The sequence below is a fragment of the Ornithorhynchus anatinus genome, chromosome 7 (assembly GCF_004115215.2).
Source record: "Ornithorhynchus anatinus isolate Pmale09 chromosome 7, mOrnAna1.pri.v4, whole genome shotgun sequence".
Lineage (NCBI taxonomy): Eukaryota > Metazoa > Chordata > Mammalia > Monotremata > Ornithorhynchidae > Ornithorhynchus > Ornithorhynchus anatinus.
The window spans coordinates 29,349,683-29,367,622 of NC_041734.1; the positions used below are offsets into that span (position 1 = coordinate 29,349,683).

General features: G+C 42.4%; 1 protein-coding gene across 1 annotated transcript in view; it reads left to right on the top strand.

Moving 5' to 3' along the window:
• ABCA12 (ATP binding cassette subfamily A member 12) overlaps positions 1-17,940 on the top strand; it is a 137,622-nt gene that overhangs the window by 94,908 nt on the left and 24,774 nt on the right. Inside the window, exons 33-37 of the mRNA XM_029068474.2 lie at positions 2,714-2,841; positions 4,036-4,123; positions 7,860-7,965; positions 16,460-16,514; positions 17,054-17,231. Of these exons, the coding sequence (XP_028924307.2) occupies positions 2,714-2,841; positions 4,036-4,123; positions 7,860-7,965; positions 16,460-16,514; positions 17,054-17,231 (555 nt within the window). The remainder of the gene's footprint in view (positions 1-2,713; positions 2,842-4,035; positions 4,124-7,859; positions 7,966-16,459; positions 16,515-17,053; positions 17,232-17,940) is intronic.

A 17,940-nucleotide genomic window follows, 5' to 3' on the forward strand; every position in this document is an offset into this window, starting at 1 on the left:
AATGGTGGGACAGGTGAGAACGAGGCACAGTAAGGAGGTTAGCAGCAGGGGAGTGGAGTGTGTGGGCTGGGCTGTAGTAAGAGAGAGGTGAGGTGAGGTAGGAGGGGACAAGGTGATGGAGAGCCTTGAAGCCAATAGTGAGGAGTTTTTGCTTCATGTGAAGGTTGATAAGCAACCACTGGAGATTTTTGAGAAGGGGAGTGACATGCCCAGAGTGTTTCTGTAGAAAGATTATCTGGGCAGCAGAGTGAAGTATAGACTGAAATGGGGAGAGACAGAAGGATGGGAGATCAGAAAGGAGGCTGATGCAGTAATCTAGTCAGGATATGATGAGAGATTGTACCAACAAAGTAGCAGTTTGGGTGGAGAGGAAAGGGTGGATCTTGGCGATGTTGTGAAGGTGAGACCAGTGTGTTTTGGTGATGGATTGGATGTGTGGGGTAAATGAGAGAGCAGAGTCAAGGATGTCACCAGGGTTGTGGGCTTGTGAGCCGGGAAGAATGGAAGTGCCATCCACAGTGACGGGAAAGTCAGAGAGAGGACAGGGTTTGGAAGGAAAGATAAGGAGCTCAGTCTTAGATACGTTGAGTTTTAAGTGGAAGGCAGACATCCAGGTGGAGATGTCCATCAACACTCTCACAGTAGCCCTCAACAAAGGAACCAGCAATGGAGAGAGCTAAAACAGGGACTCAAGCCTGTTTCTAAGTAACACCCTATCGATTGGGGTGAAGTGCATTACCAGAAAGAAATGGGAAAGTTGCTCTACCTGTCTTTTGGCTGCCCCAATTCTGCAGATAAACCCTCCCGTTTGCAAAGTGATCATTCAGTCTTTTAAGGGTTCTAAATTCCCTTGAGAAATTATAGACTGTGGTGAGAAAAGCTAGAGGAGAAGCAGATTTTATTTGCTGAGATGTACAATAGTGTCAGTTTTCCTCCCCTTTGTGGAAAAGATGTAAATGTTTCCTTCCAAATGGTATATGATTGGGTTGGTGCTATATTTCTAAGGGAAAGTGCTTTTTGTACAATACTATCATCATGAAAATGACCAATTATTTCCATTTACTGCCTTTACTTTTAGCAATAGTCAGGAACCAGCAATCATCCTTTGGGTGCCTTGTTTATTAGCCGAAGTGTTTGTCCTCAGCATTCAAAGAATTCTCTCCTGGAATAAAAACAGTAATCCCTAGAAAATTCTGTTATCTGCCATTTACCCCACATCAGCTTTTCCTCTTTTGGTTGTTCTGGGGAATTCAATTACCTTTTAACATTATTAGTTAGTTAATTTTCTGGGAAAATTAAGGGCATTAGTAAGGTAGTGTGGAAATGCTGGCTGAATACCCTGCCATTTAGTTGGTCCAGCCCTTTCAGCATTCACTGGGCTCAGTTTCTGTAAAATGTCTTTGGGGTGACCATTACCCTGCATAAACAGACAGAGGGGAAGCATACAAAACTCAGTTCAGATATTCAGTTAGCACTTCTTTTCCAAAGGAAAAAGGGATAGGAATCTCAGGAGAGAGAGGGATATGGAATATATATTGAAAAGTGAGGTCTAGTGGAAAGAATACAGGCTTGGGAATCAGAGGACAGGGTCTAATCCTAGCTCAGTCACTTGTCTGCTGTGTAACTTTGGGCAAGTCACTTGACTTCTCCGAGACTCAGTTACCTCAACTGTAAATTGGGGATTAAGATTGTGTGACCCATGTGGAACATGGACAGTGTCCAAACTGATTATATTGTTCAACCCCAATGCTTAGTACAGTGCCTGGAACACAGTAAGCACTTACCAAATATCAGTAAAAAGACAGAGAGGGAACAAGAGGTTGGAAACAGAGCAGCACTCCCTTCTCCTTCCTGTTTTCCTTTCATCATCCATCCAAATGGCTCTTAAGGAGAACTGTGAAAAAGTTTTCCTCCTGGCTTTAAACAATATCCCGAAGCCTAGTGCTCTATCCCATAGGCCATGCTACTGAGAAGCAACATGGCCTAGAGCATAGAGCAAAGACCTGGGAGTCAGAAAGACCTGGTTCTAATCCCAGATCTGCACTTGTCTTCTGTGAGACCTAGAGTAAGTCACTTCACTTATCTGTGCCTCAATTACCTGATCTATAAAATGGGGATTGACACTGTGAGCCTCATGCAGGACACGGACTGTGTCCAACCCGATTTGCTTTTATTCACCCCAGTACTTAGTACAGTGCCTGTCACATATTAAGCGCTTAACAAAACCACAGTTATTACTCTTATTATTATTAACCACCAGTCACAGAAGAACAGAATGAAAAGAGAAATTCCAGCAGGGTAGGGAAGGAATGCTGAACTCCAGGGCAGAAGAATAAGGAAGAAGGGAGAATTAGTCCCACAACTAACTTCCCTTTTCCAGTCAATCAATCAGTGGAATGTACTGAACATGTACTTTGTGCAGAGTACTACACTAAATGCTTGGTAAATAGTCACTCCCATCAACTTGTTAACCTGGTTATCTTCCTGGAACATAATGTGGTGGAGACCATAAAGTAGATGCATTCTGCACCAATAATAGCTATTCATCCCTTGTCTAGGGCCCAAGCAAGATGGTTTCTTTTCCAAAAAAATCCATTTAGAAGGAGAATGCTCTTATCACATTGAGAGAGTTGGAAACAAATAAAAGTGATTGTTTTTATTTGCTCAATTTTTGTTAGCAAGAATTTGACTATTTCTTTAATATTTCTTTCAGGAATGTCCAAAGTTTAACTATTCCCCACCTCACAGGAGAATGTACTCCTCTCAAGTACTTTACAACCTCAGTGGGCTTCGCATGGAAAATTATCTTATAACAACTGCTAATGACTTTATGCAAAGGAGGTAAGCCATACCTATGTACACCGCATTTCCCATGGTACAAAATAACATGTGTTTTTGTTGACTGCCTTCTTAGCTGGAGAAAAAGTGTAGGGTATGCTTGAAGTCCCCTTGTTCTTTTATTTAAACATCCTTTTTTTAAAAAAAAAAATTGTATATTAAATGTAATTGGTCATCAGGTCACTGAAGCAGACATGCTACTGAGACATGTACCCTTTATGGTTCTCTCCATCCCTAGTACTGAATAAGTTTTATTGGTTTAAGTTCACTTGATAAAGTTCAGGATTGAAACTCAAATTCTATCAGGGCATACTGTGGCACAGAGTACTCTGCCAGGCTGTTTTCAGACCAATAGTTTGCTTCTAGTTCAGTTTGTTAAGCATTTAAAGTTGGTGCTATCTAATGAGGATTAAGATTCGACTTGTAGTAAAACAAAACTTTATAACCCCCTGATGACTACACCACAAAGTCTACTCTTATTATTGGCTTTAACCAATTGCCTTATTGGCTTTCTGGGCAGAGAAATACCTTTGTAATTGAGCTCTTTCTAAATTTTCCCTTTCTCTCCCTAGTAAAGTCTAAAATGTGTGCGGTAGGATCAAGTAATCAGTCAATGATATCTACTGAGCACTTACTTACTGTGTTCAGAGCATTGTACTAAGAACTTGGAAAAGTAAAATGCAATAGAAGACTTGATCCCTGCCCTCAAGGAGTTTACAAATCTAGTGTGGACTTTACAATAAAAAGGGGAGTTTACAATCTAGAATGTCTATTCCATTATTGTTTTCACCATATTTATCTGTTATTTATGTATATGCTTTTATATTGTGCTTTAAGCTTGTATCATTTATCCGTTAACCTTCATGACCATATGGTATTTGTAAAGATAATGCAATCTTTGGATAAAAATTAAACATTTAACACTGTTCTCCATAGTAATTTTCAATTGTATTTATTAAGCATTTACGGTGTGCAAAGCACTGTTCTAAGCGCTTGGGAGAGTACAACATAACAACAAACAGATACATTCCTTGACCACAGTGAGCTTACAGTCTAGAGAGAGAGAGATTATGAAAAACAAAAGCAGAGTAATAGATTAATCCTTAGCCACCTATTCTAAATAGCATAGATTATCAATCAACAAGTACTTATTGGCTTTTCCGTCAAATCTCAGGTGAACATTATTCTTTCTTACAGGTACGGAGGTTGGAGCTTTGGCTTACCATTGACCAAGGACCTGCGGTTTGATGTAACAACAGTGCCTGCCAACAGAACTCTGGCTAAAGTAATTTATGATTTACTCCCGACACAGTTCAAGAGCAACAGTGAGAAAATAGAGCAGTCAGTTTTCCAAGTTTGAGGCTTTCTCACTGGGAATACTACCCAAGTTAGGTTATCTATGTCATCAGGCTATGTCTATTCAGCCACGTCTGGATGGAGTGATCAAAAAAAAAAAATCCAACAGAATACTTCTCAGTTTGGAAGTATACTTACCCTTTACTGCCCTAGGGGTTAGCAAGGGTGGGAAAAGATACTTATATCCTGTGGCCTGCCTTTGAGCCTGGAAATTGGTAGTTCATTCATTCATTCATTCATTCGATCTTATTTATTGAGCACTTACTGTGTGCAGAGCACTGTATTAAGTGCAGTTCAAACCCAATGAAAAAAAGCTTGCTCTGGAGTGCATTAGTGCAGTGTATTAGGGGAAGCAACGTGGTCTAGTGGCTAGAACATGGGCCTGGGAGACAGGAGGACCTGAGTTCTAAACCCAACTCTACCAATTGACTGCTGTTTCACCTTGGACAAGTCACTTCACTTCTCTGTGCTTCAGTTATACTTCTTCTGTAAAATGGGATTTAGACTGTCCCATGTGGGACAGGGACTGCATCTGACCTGATTAGAACAGTGCCTAGCACATACTAAGTGCTTAACAAATACCACAATCATTATTATTGTCATGATTATTATGGTAATTCCATCAATTTTATGGACCAGATTGGCTGTTGGGAACTTGCTCTGGTAAATTTTTCCATCAGGTGATTCCATCAATTGCTTCAACTGTATGAATTTGGTTGGGGAAAAGGAAAAGGGAAAACCAAATAGTCAGAGGGATGGACATAATTGAATATGAGGAAAGAAGGAAAAGATTAAACCTCGTCACCCTGAAAAGATGAAGGATAAGAGCAGACATGATGAAGTCTACCTAATCATGAAGAGTGTGGACTGCGGGGCTTGATTAGGGGATAAGAGGGATTGAAGGGGGCAAGTTCCAAATAAACAAAAGAAAATAGTGCTACATTCTAGAGTACAAATGTGCACAGGTACTATACCAAATTTTTTTACTCCCCTTCAACTGCACACTGCCCAGTGATACCCTCTAGCCATGGAGATTTATACTCACCCTAAGATTTTGCAGCTGATAGCTGCAGTCAGGCCTCGAAAACTTTGGGTCTCTGTTGCAGGACTGCCAGCTATGTACAAGGCCTTAGGCTTCTGCAGTTTCGCTCACACTTTAGTCTTCTTCTCAAGGTAGAGCAGTGCTGGAGGTGCTCAGGGATGTAGGGGTGGGCAGGAATTAGACTACACACTATAGTGGGGAGAGAGGAAAAAAGGAGGAAAATTCCAGGAAGCTGCATGACCTAGCAGGGAGCAGCATGGCCCAGTGGAAAGAGCCCTAGCCTTAGGAGTCAGAGGAGCTGGGTTCTAATTCCTCCTCCACCACTCACTGCTGAGTGACCTTGGGCAAGTCACTTAACTTCTCTGTGCCTCAGTTCCCTCATGGACAAAATGGGAATTCAGTACCTGTCTTCCCTCCTACTTAGACTTTGAGTCCCATATGGGACCTGATTATTTTGTATTTACCCCAGCACTGAGTATAGTGCTTGGCATACAGTAAGTACTTACCAAATACCACAGTTATTACTAAGGAGGCCTCATGGTGGACCATGGCGGAGCCCCAGGCATTCTAATGGCTGCAGCTCCAGCTTTAGTAATTCACTCAAACCCGTGCCAGCCAACCTTAACCTCACTCATCCTCCACCTGGGTCTGGACACTAATTCTCTAAATTGACTTGTGCCTTTCCAATGGTTACCTACTGGTTGGGATAGATAAAGTGCACTTATCTATACAGCAGTTGGTAAACTATGAATTTCTTACCATTGGAAGTTGTGCGGGCAACAGTATATTAACACCTTTGGGAAGGTTTTTGTTAAATACGAAGACAAGTGTAATGGGTCATTCATTCATTCAATAGTATTTATTGAGCGTTTACTATGTGCAGAGCACTGTACTAAGCGCTTGGGTCCTAGAGGGAATGCTGAGTGTGGAAATGGGATAGTTTGAGAAGCAGCGTGGCTCAGTGGAAAGAGCGCGGGCTTGGGAGTCAGAGGTCATGGGTTCTAATCTCGGCTCCGCCGCTAGTCAGCTGTGTGACCTTGGGCAAGTCACTTCTCTGTGCCTCAGTGACCTCATCTGTCAAATGGGGATTAAGACTGTGAGCCCCACGTGGGACAACCTGATCACCTTGTATCCCCCAGCGCTTAGAACAGTGCTTTGCACATAGTAAGCGCTTAACAAATGCCACAATTTATTTATTTATTTATTTATTTATTCTGGATGTTGAATGGTCTATCCATTACCATTTGCTCCTTATGATTCTTCCAAATGTCTCAGTGCTCTGTGGGAAACAGAATCCTAGGTTGGGTAGACCATTACTCTGACCCAAGAATGGCATTATATCTTAGGTCTGAGAGATCTGTAGCCTCCACAATGTCTCCAAGTATCCACAGGTTGCCTAATAACAATGACAATACTAATACAATCACTACTACTTCAAAAATAGTATTTATTAAGTGCTTACTATGTGCCAAGCACTGTACTAAGCACTGGGGAAGACACACATTAATCAGGTCCCACCTGGAGCTTATAGTCCCTGTAGGAGGGAGAACAGGTACCAAATCCCCATTTTACAGATGAGGAAACTGAGTCACAAAGAAATAAAGTAACTTGTCTGAGGTTACACAGTAGACAAGTGACAGAGGTAGGATTAGAACCCTGGTCCTCTGACTCTCAGACCCATGGTATTTCCAGCAGGCCACTCTTCTTTTCAAAACAAATAGCTGGAAGTCCCATCCACAGACACATGCCCTGTAAACATGGCATAGAAATATAGCCTCCCAGGGAGGTTGGAATGATAAACCCTGCAAGATGTGCTTTGAATTCCTTGAAAGAGAAGCACTGGATACATAGTTGTGGCATTTGTTAAGTGCTTACTATGTGCCAGGCACTGTACCAAGTGCTGGGGTGGATACAAACAAATCAGGTTTTGACACTTTCCCTGTCCCACATGGGGCTCACAGTCTTCATCCCCATTTTACAGATGAGGGAGCTGAGGCTAGGAGAATTGAAGTGACTTGCCCAAGGCCACACAGCAGACAAGGGGCGGAGAGGGAATTAGAATCCATGACTTTCTGAGGCCCAGGTCCTTACACTATTCACTGCTTCTCCCACATTGTGGTGGTCATCAAAAGCATTTAAAGCTCTATGATGACTGTCCAGCATGGATTAGCTAAACTGTAGAAAGACACTCCAAAGTGTGGAGAAGGGAAAGACTGTAATTCTGCAAGGCAGCCACCCTTCCACCTGGTCACTACTTCTGTCAGAGAATGAGCCAGTTGGTCCCTGAAGCCAACTGAGTAGCTTACATAAGGGAGCAAAAGGCTAGTTAAGGTACCCCAGAGAAGAGCGAGCACCAGGCACTCTCTTGCCCAAGCACTAACTCCCATCTATGTCCTCAGAGGAGGGTGAGAGCTGGATTCACAGTTGTGTACCCAGTCATGGCTTATGACAACTCAATCTCTGTGGAAGGGAAGGAAAGGGCAAGGAGCAGCAGAGTGAGCAGAGACTGGAAAGAGTCCAGGTTCTTATTTTGATTTCAAACAGAAATGTTCAAGACTTTCAAGAATTGAGTCAGGAAGTCATTTTACTTCATGTTCACCATTTTTGTTTCTCATGTTACCAGGTGTGGTATGATCCAGAAGGCTATCACTCCCTTCCTGCTTATCTCAACAGCTTGAACAATTTTCTCCTTCGTGTTAACATGTCCGAAGATGAGGCTTCCAGACATGGTACGATACTATTTGTATTGGTGTCTGTTAATTAAAACTTCCAGTTCTCAACCAGCAATCTTATTTATTGACCAATTACTGGGTGCAGAGCACTGTACTAAGCATTTGGGAGTGTGCAATATAAGAGCTGGTAGACACATTTCCTGCCTACAACAAGCTTATAGTATAGAGGGGGAGAGTAAAGTTTAGATCTCCTTCTAAAGAGAAATTATTCCAGTTTGTCGCTTCATTTTGATCCTGAGAAATAATAGCAGCATTGCCTCCTTCCAAGACTTTGGAGTGGCAGACCTAGCATAAAGACTTGTAACATGCACTTAGACTATAAGCTCTCTGTGGCCAGGGAACCTGTCTGTTTATTGTTGTATCTTCTTATTATTCTTCCAATTCTTCCTATTCTTCCAAGCACTTAGTACAGTGCTTTGCATACAGTAAGTGCTCAACAAATAAACTTGACTGACTGACTGATTTAACAAAGAGTAGGGAGAGCAGTGAGTGAGTCACTCAAATGGCTTGTGAAACTTCAAATGGCTCAAAGTTCCTCCAGGGTCTCTAGTTTTCCACCCATATGGGAAAGAAGAGGGAATTAGCATTGGGGAGGAGAGACTGTCAGCTCCTTTTGAGATTGTAAACTTCTTAAGGGCAAGGGTCTAGGCTACTTAGTTTATTCTATACAGCCATGGGCTTAGTACGGGGCTTTGCCTGCAGTAAAAGCTCAATGAATACTGTTGATTGATGGATCGATTGAGAGAGATTTCAAACCTTTTGTTCATGATTAACCCTGGAAGCCTGGATAGAGTGGGAAAATGTAAATTGATGAGAAAAGGATCCAGTTTGGTGATCTTTTGGGGAAAAGGTCAACGTCTGGAGGGATTTCAGGCTTTAGCTCATGATTTGCCCTGGAAGCCTAGATAAAATTAGAGAAATGCAAAATTATGAGAAAAGAATCCAGTTTGGTACTGGTTTGGGGAAAAGGGGAATATCTAGAACATACCCATAGGTTTCCCTATGCCAACAACAAGGCCAATTTTCCATTACTGAGCTCTCTGAATGTCTCTGGTAGCTTACTGTTTTTCCGTTAAATTACTCTCATGATACAACTCTGATAGAAAAAAACTCTCTCACCTATCAGGGCTAAAATCTAAATTGTTTGAAAAACAATACTGGGATATGCTGTAACCTAGAAACTTCCATTTCAAATATGGCTAGCTTTTAAACTATATTGGTAATGACACGTCACAATATTCAAATGAGAGCAGGAATTCAGACAAGTTCATGATGTTTAGACTCCTTATTCACAATAGTGAGCCTCCCATCAGAGTGAAATCTGTGCCCTGGAAGGTTTGGAAAAGGATGGCTTCCCTTGTCTTGGACAATAAAACAGTGAAGTCCATTGAAGTCTGGGGTTGGGATAAGGGTATTCCAACAGTCTCTTCCAGGTCTTGATGAGTACCTAGAAATTGTTACTTTACTATATTTAGAGGATGTGTTATGTGATTTCACATTCTGTTTGGGAAAATAAGTTTTAGTTCTACTTCCATGCACAGAATTTTTTTAACATTGTTCAGTGCTTACTCTCTGCCAGGCACTGTACTAAGCACTGGGGTAGGTAAGAGAGTCGGATTGGACATGGTCCTGGTCCATATAAGAGATTCAGTCTGAATCCCCATTTTACAGATGAGGTAAGAGGCTCAGAGAAGTGAAGTGACTTGCTCAAGGTCACAGATCAGACAAATGGCAGAGCCAGGATTAGAACCCAAGTCTTATTCCCAGGTCTGTGCTCTTTCTACTGGGCCATGCTGCGTCTCAGAATTATTTGGGATAAATTGTTGTTCAAAGTTCATCTCTTTTCCCAGTTTGGTCCTTCACACTATGTGACTGCTTTAATTTCCTTGGGTTGTGATGTACTCATGCATGATATGATAATAATTCTCGTTTACCACCCATTATTGAAATGATAGGAAACCACCATATGTGTGAGAAGAAATTAGGTGAGTTCCACATGCATACCCAAGTGCGGTAGAGCCAAAGTGATGGCTTAAAACCAACTAAAGTCACTCACTGGTCTCCTTGTTTGGGATGGACCTTTTTCCTGGGGCTCCTAGGTCTTTGGTTTGCCAACATGCCCCAAATCATTTTGAAACTGGTCTTTGGAATTGCGAATAGACTGGTTCATTTTTCCAAAGCAATTTCATTCCACATAACCATTTTCTCATCTTCGTTGGCCTCTAAAATTCCTAATGATAAAACGTAGAATGATGATGAGGGAGACACAAAGGATTATACCATTTTATTGTTGATGTTGCATTTTAACTTAATAAATGGGATATAGTAATCTTTCATTCATTCAATCATATTTATTGAGTGCTTACTGTGTGCAAACCACTATACTAAGCACTTGGGAGAGTACAGTGTAACAATAAACAGACAAATTCCCTGCCCACAAGTTTACAGTCTAGAAGGGGAGAGAGACATTAATATAAATGAGTTACAAATATGTACATAAGTTCTGTGGGGCTGAGAAGGGGGTGATGAATGAAGGGAGCAAGTCAGTTTTACAAAAAAGGGAGAGGGAGAAGAAGAAAGGAGAGTTTACTCAGGGAAGGCCTCTTGGAGGAGATGTGCCTTCAATAAGGCTTTGAAGGGGTAGGTCTCCCATCTACCCAGTTCTCACCTTACCCTGCTGTAGGCAACTCAAAAGGGGAGAGCTGGAAGGGAGTGGAGCATCCAGGGAGAGTCCCAGAAGCAGGGCCCAGAAGGCAAAGAGTAATAAAATGCAGGTCTCTCTTAAGATGCAGGCCTCTCTGACTCCCAGCAGCCCCTAGGCTTAAGGTGCTCTCCTGACCCACCAAGATTCAGAGTAAGACCAGGCCTGTCCAAGGGCTCTGCACCACTTCTGGACTGTTTCTGGTCAAGAACTCTGATGGGATCAGGTCCCTGCAGGTTTGGGTTACTGTTGTATTGGTGTGGGGAGTCCTAGAGGTTCCAGAGTGGATCAGGCTTTCTGGTCTGTCACACTGTGACCCTAATCCCAAGCTTCTGCTCTCTATACACACACACACACACTCTCTCTCTGTCCCTCTCTCTGTCCCTCTCTCTGTCTCTATCTTTCTCTCTCTCTCTGGCCATGAATCTCCCCATCTTCACAAAGTCTCAGGTTTAGGGGTCTGCTGACAGTAAGCCAGACCCCCCAGGGCCTCTGCTGATGCATGAGGTAGTCCTGTCAAGCCCGGTCCTGACTAGACTTAAGGGATTCCTGGGACCCCTCTAATGCCCTCTGACAGTTGCTTGGCTTCCTGCTTTCTGCCAGACATTAACTCCATTCCTCCAACAAAGGCCTCTTCCCGCTCTTCCAGTCTCCAAGTAGAGAGAATTGTGACAGACATTAGGAGAAAGGGAATGAAATGAGATTTCCTTGGTTTAAAAGTAGCAACATCACATCATTGTAAACTAAGTCACCTCTGGGCCAGAGTACTAACATGGGAATATACCACCGAAAGATACCACATACCACTCCTGTCCTCAAGGAGTTTATAATGACATAGACATAAATGATTAAATATACCATATAGAAGATTATGAGTAGATACAAATAATAATTGTGAGTGAATAAATCCATCAATGAATAACAATAAACAGACAAAGACATGAATGTTTGAAGTATTTGGAGGGTTGTTCTGAGTGGGAAAATGGGAGTGGGAGATTAATCAGGGAATGCCACCTGATGGAAGTGTTGTAGCAGCAAGCTGTTGGAAAACAGTGTGGCTTAGTATAAATAATAATAATGATGGCATTTGTTAAGCACTTACTATGTTCCAAGCACTGTTCTAAGTGCTGGGGGAGATACAAGGGTATCAGGTTGTCCCAAGTGGGGCTCACAGTCTTAATCCCCATTTTACAGATGGGGTAACCGAGGCACAGAGAAGTTGTCACTTGCCCAAACTCACACAGCTGACAAGTGGTGGAGGTGGGATTAGAACCCATGATCTCTGATTCCCAAGACCATGCTCTTTCCACTAAGCCATGCTGCTTCCCTAAAAATTATGGTATTTGTTAAGCACTTACTATGTGCCAAGCACTGGGGTAGATACAACCTAATCAGGTTGTCCCCTGTGGGGCTCACAGTCTTAATCCTCATTTTACAGATGAGATAACTGAGGCCCAGGGAGAAGTGATTTACCCAAGGCCACACAACATACAAGTGGAAGAGCTGGGATTAGAACAAATGACCTTCTGACTCCCAAGCCTGTTCTCTATCCACTACTCCATGACAATTCCCCCTGGTAGCATACAGAATACAGGCCCTGGAATAAGAGGAACTGGGGTGTAATCCCAGTTCTGCCAATTCCCTGCCATGTGGCCCTGGGCAAGTTACTTAAATTCTCTCAGTTTCCTCAATTTTAACATTGGTATTCAATGCCAGTTCTCACTCCTACTTAAACTGTGAGTGTCATGTGGTCAGGGATAGCGTTCAACCTAATTAACTTGTACTTACCCCACCATTTAGAACAGTGCTTGACATATAGTAAGCACTTAACAAATATAATAATATTCATTCATTCAATCATATTTATTGAGCTCTTACTGTGTGAAGAGCACTGTTCTAAGCACTTGGAAAGTACAATATAGCAATAAAGAGAGACAATCCCTGCCCACAGTAGTCTAGCGGGGGGAAACAGACATCCAAACAAGTAAACGGGCATCAATATAAAGAAATAGAATTATAAATATATACACGGAGAGGCATGGAGAGGGAGGGAAGAGCAAAGGGAGCAAGTCAAGGTGATACAGAAGAAAGGGGAAGCTGAGGAAAAGGGGGCTTAGTCTGGGAAAGCCTCTTGGAGGAAATGAGCCTTCAGTAGGGCTTTGAAGGGGGGAAGAGTGATTGTTTGGCAGATTTGAGGAGGGAGGGCGTTCCAGGCCAGAGTTAGGGTATGGGCCAGAAGTCAGCGGCGAGATAGGCAAGTTCGAGGGACAGTGAGAAGGTTAGCACTAGAAGAGCGGAGTGTGTGGGCTGAGATGTAGAAGGAGAGTAGGGTAATGATAATCCTCCTTCTACTGTCTCTTTTCCGGACACTAACAGGGTTATGACTGGCAAATGTCCCCTGCTCAAAAACTTCCAGTGGTTGCCTATCAACCTTCTCATGAAACAAATACTCCTCACTCTTAGCTTCAGAGCTCTCCATCACGTAGCTCCCTCCTATCTCACTTTTCTTCTCTCCTTCTACAGCCCACCCCATACACTCTGCTCCTCTGCTGTTAACCTCCTCACAGCCCCTCGTTTGTGCCTGTCCCGCCGTCGACCGCTAGCCCACGTCCTACCACCGACCTGGAAGGCCCTCCCTCCTCACATCTTCCAAACTAACACTCTACCCCTCTTCAAAGCCCTACTGAAAGCTCACCTCCTCCAGGAGGCCTTCCCAGACTGAGCCCTCCCTTTCCCTCTGCTCCTCCTCCCCTACCCATTCCCCCTATTCTCTTTCTCTGCTCTTTCCCCTTCCCTTCCCCACAGCACTTGTGCATATTTGTATATATCATTTATTACTCTATTTATTTTGTTAATGATGTGTATATATCTATGATTCTATTGATGATATTGGCACCAGACTACTTGTTTAGTTTTGTTGTCTGTCTCCTCCATTTACACTGTGGGCCCGTTGTTGGGCAGGGATTGTCTCTATCTGTTGCCGAATTGTACATTCCAAGCACTTAAAACGCTCTGCACATAGTAAGTGCTCAATAAATACAATTGAATGAATGAATAAATGAATGAATGAATCCCTGGTCCTTCTGACTCCCAGGCCCATGCTCTATCCACTTGGCTACGCTGTGTCCCATGTAAAGATGGTCTTCCTCAATTCTCACATCAATGCAGCAAACAATCCCTGTCATTCAGATCTAGGTCCATATAATCACTCTGCCTTCAACCAATGAAGTACATGAATTGTTGGTAAAATTGTGGTATTTGCTAAGCACTTACTATTGCCAAGCCCTGTTCTAAGCATTGAAGCAGATACAAGGTAACCAGAGTGGACACTGTCCTTGTCCCATAGGGGGCTCACAGTAGTAATCTCCATTTTACAGATGAGGTTAACTGAGGCACAGAGAAGTGGCCCAGGGTCACACAGCAGATATGTGGTGGAGCCAGGATTAAAATCCGCTCCTCTAGTTCCCAGGCCTGTGCTCTTTCCATTAGGCCATGTTGCTTCCAACATGAGATGATGGAAAAAAGGATACCCAAATAGAAGATCAGCTTTTACCATATGTAATGTTTTAAGGCTTTAACTCAGAGATATTAAAATATTAGAAAATTATGTTATCTTTTTCATAAACCTGCTAGATATCCAAATAATTATATTTCTGAGTAGAAGCTCATTCTCAGAAATTTCGTATTTCACCAACCTAGACAATTTCCTCCAGGAAATTCACAGAAAATCATTAATATGTGTATATAGACATAAATGATTGAATATACCATATTAATAATTCTTTGTGAACATTTTAATGGTATTTATTAAGTGATTACTATGGGCCAGATATTGTACTAAGAGCTGGAGTCAGTATAACCTAATCAGTTTGGGCCCGGGCCCTGTCCCACTTGGGCTCACAGTATTAATCCCCATGTAGTTAAGTGACTTGCCCAAAGGTCATGCAGCAGACAAGTGGTAAAGCCCAGTTTAGAACCCAGGTTCTTCTGTCTCCCAGGCTTGTGCTCTATCCACTAGGACACACTGCTTCTCATCGCTTGCCATTTCAATGAGTCTCAAAAAAACAGACTTCTCACTCATTTTCTCTTTAGTCTTTGCTTGTTTTGAGTCATCCTCATGAACTGGAAATCTGTTTAAAAAATGAATTTTGTTAGTATTATTCTGTTGAAGCCTAGATAATACTTTAATTAGCTTCCTTTTGCAATGTCACTAACTGTTCTATTCACGTGGTTCCCTCTAGTGGCTAATGGAAAATGAAAATTCTTTGGGAAAGTGACTGTAGTCCTGTTGGTGTTCACTAATGGATAACAAATAGGTCTGACGAGGGACAATATTGCATAGAGTTCAACAGTTTCACAAAGTCTCCTCCTGCATTAAAGGAAGATATAGCAAATGGCTAATGGCAACCACTGTTTAGATGACAGAGAAGCAATGTGATCTAGTGGATAGAACATTGGCCTCGGAGTCAGAGTGACCGGGTTATCCTATTTCTGCCTCTTGTCTGCTGTGTGACCATTCATTCTTTCATTCAATCATATTTATTGAGTGCTTACTCTGTGCATAGCAGTGTACTAAGCACTTGGGAGGGTAAAATATAAGAGTAAGACAAATTCCCGGCTCACAACGAGCTCACTGGCTGGGCAAGTCACTTCACTTCTCGGTGCCTCAGTTAGCTCATCTGTAAAATGGGGATTAAGACTGTGAGCATTACATAGGACATAGACTGTATCCAACCTGATTGTCTTTTATCTACCACAATGCTTAGTATAGTGTCTGGCATATAGTAAGTACTTATCAAATACCATTATTATTATTGTTATTATTATTGCCTTATTTCTAATAAATAATGTTAGTAAAATAGCCATTTATCATTACTGTTATTATTGTATGTGTCAAGCATTTACTATGTGTCAAGGACTATTCTTAATGCTGAGGTAGATACAAGTTAATCAGGTAGGACACAGTCCCTTTGAAACTGTTGATAATCACTTCTTTTCAGTGGCTCTGATTGCAGAATTGGAGAATAATTTAGGCCCAATACTTGTACAAAGTAGTCGACAATTTTGAAAAGAGAGCAAGATTTTATTTTAGAATCTGAATCAATCTCTGGATCCAATAGCACTCAGTAATGTGTTGGAAAGTAAAAACTGGACCCAACAACCTTGTAAGAGCAGAGAGATCAGGTCCTAAAGTTGCTGGTATGGTTCTGAATATCAGAATTTTGAAAGTCAACTGGAAATGTTTTATTTTATTCTGTGTCTGTTCATATCAAGCCTGAGATTCCAGATATACTGGAGAAAAAGTCATATTAATGAAAGCAGTACATTGAGGGCAAAAGGGTAAAACTTTAGACCCAATGATTTCTGCCAAAACTGTCTTCCTGGCAGCTACTGAAGTTACAGGTTGTGCTCTCTAGTGCAGGGAAGCATGGAAATAGTCATTTTTCCAGCTTAAGGCTTGGATAAATACTTGTTCTCCCCTAAACTGATTGGCTTTGGGGGCAAGGGAACTGTTCCTGGCTCCACAGAGAGAAGCTACCAGTTTCCTTGCTCTTTCCTGCCCTTCCAGCCCACATTCTGCTAAACCAGTTATCCCATTTCCACTGTCCCCATTATAGAGGTACAAGTGTGGGATGAGTGACCATACCTGACATCACCCCCTCTATGGCTGTCAGCAGATGTGACTTAACCCCCCATCTCCTACTCACCCAAGACCTCCCTCTCTGCCCCATCCAGAATTTGATGGGTCCTTTAGCTAGCTAATAAAAATAATTTTCCTTTCTTTTCAAGGAATCATCATGTACAGTCATCCATACCCAGGAGTACAAGATCAAGAACAAGCCACGTAAGATCACAGACTGGACTCTAAGGCTTGACCTTTGTTATGGTTGAATCTCACTAGAATGGCATTGTAATCCCACTTGTAACCAAGTGATAGCCGATAGAAAAGACCGCTGCTTGGGATCAAAGGAGCTTCCCCTAAGAAGCTTCCCAGAGAATGCAGAGGGAGTTCTCTGAGTCAGACTTGTGACCAGAGATTATTAGTCCTGCTGCTTTTGCCAATAAAATAGTCAAGTATTTTAGCTTTCAGGCAAAGGTGTTAAGCGCTGTTTCTATCCTTGGAATTTTTTAGTCACCCTCTAATCCACAGAGACTCTGCTTTTTCTGGGGAATTCCCAGTGAATTTAGATACCCTGAAGGTACAATTATCCTGGAGTCCTCCTAGAGTCAAACAGTGGATAGTATTACTTGTTTTACTTGCGTTAAGCCCCAGTGGATGTGCTAGACAGAGCACACATTTGCTTTTTGACCTTAATCACGATTCTCAGAAGAATAATAAATTCCCAAAGATTGACCTGTGTGTTCTCTCCCCCATCCCTGCAGGATCAGCAGTTTAATTGATATTCTCGTGGCCCTCTCTATACTGATGGGCTACTCCGTTACCACGGCCAGCTTTGTGACCTACGTGGTGAGGGAACATCAGACGAAAGCTAAACAGTTACAGCACATTTCAGGAGTTGGAGTGACATGCTACTGGATCACCAATTTCATCTATGATATGGTAAGGAGCTCGGACATTTCCCCACTGAGAATACAAGGTTTCTGTGAGCTACTCGGGTGTAGGCAAATGAATAATTATGGGAGGCAGGGCATTGCAGAAAAGGGAGAGTCAAAAAGAGCAGGGTTGTGGAAAACATTCTGTCTTCCTTCCTGCTCCAAGGTAGCAGTCATGACAAAACACAAATGAAGCAGCCTGGCTTAGCGGAAAGAGCACAGGTTTGGGATTCAGAGGATGTGGGCTCTAATCCTGGCTCCTCTATTTGTCTGCTGTGTGACCTTGGGCATGTCACTTCACTTTTCTGGGCTTCAGTTACCTCATCTGACAGATGGGGATTAAATCCTACTCCTTCCTACTTAGACAGTGAGCCCCATGTGGGATAGGGACCGTGTCCATCCCGATTATCATGTATCTACCCCAGTGCTTAGAAAAGAGCTTCACACATATTTAACATTCAACAAGTACCATAAAAAAGCAACCCTCTAGAACCAATGAACGTGGGAGGAGTAGCAGTTTTTCTTCTCAACTGATCAGGTGGATGCAGTTCTGCTTCTTACAGGCTTTCTTGGAGCTTTCACATCACTGGGAGTTCAGCAAAGAAACAACTTAGCAGGGGCAATGATACCAGCAGAATCGGCTTCTGAACTATTCTCGGATACACCGGATAATGATAATAGCAATCGTGCCAGTTGTTCTTAGTTGAAACCTTCTG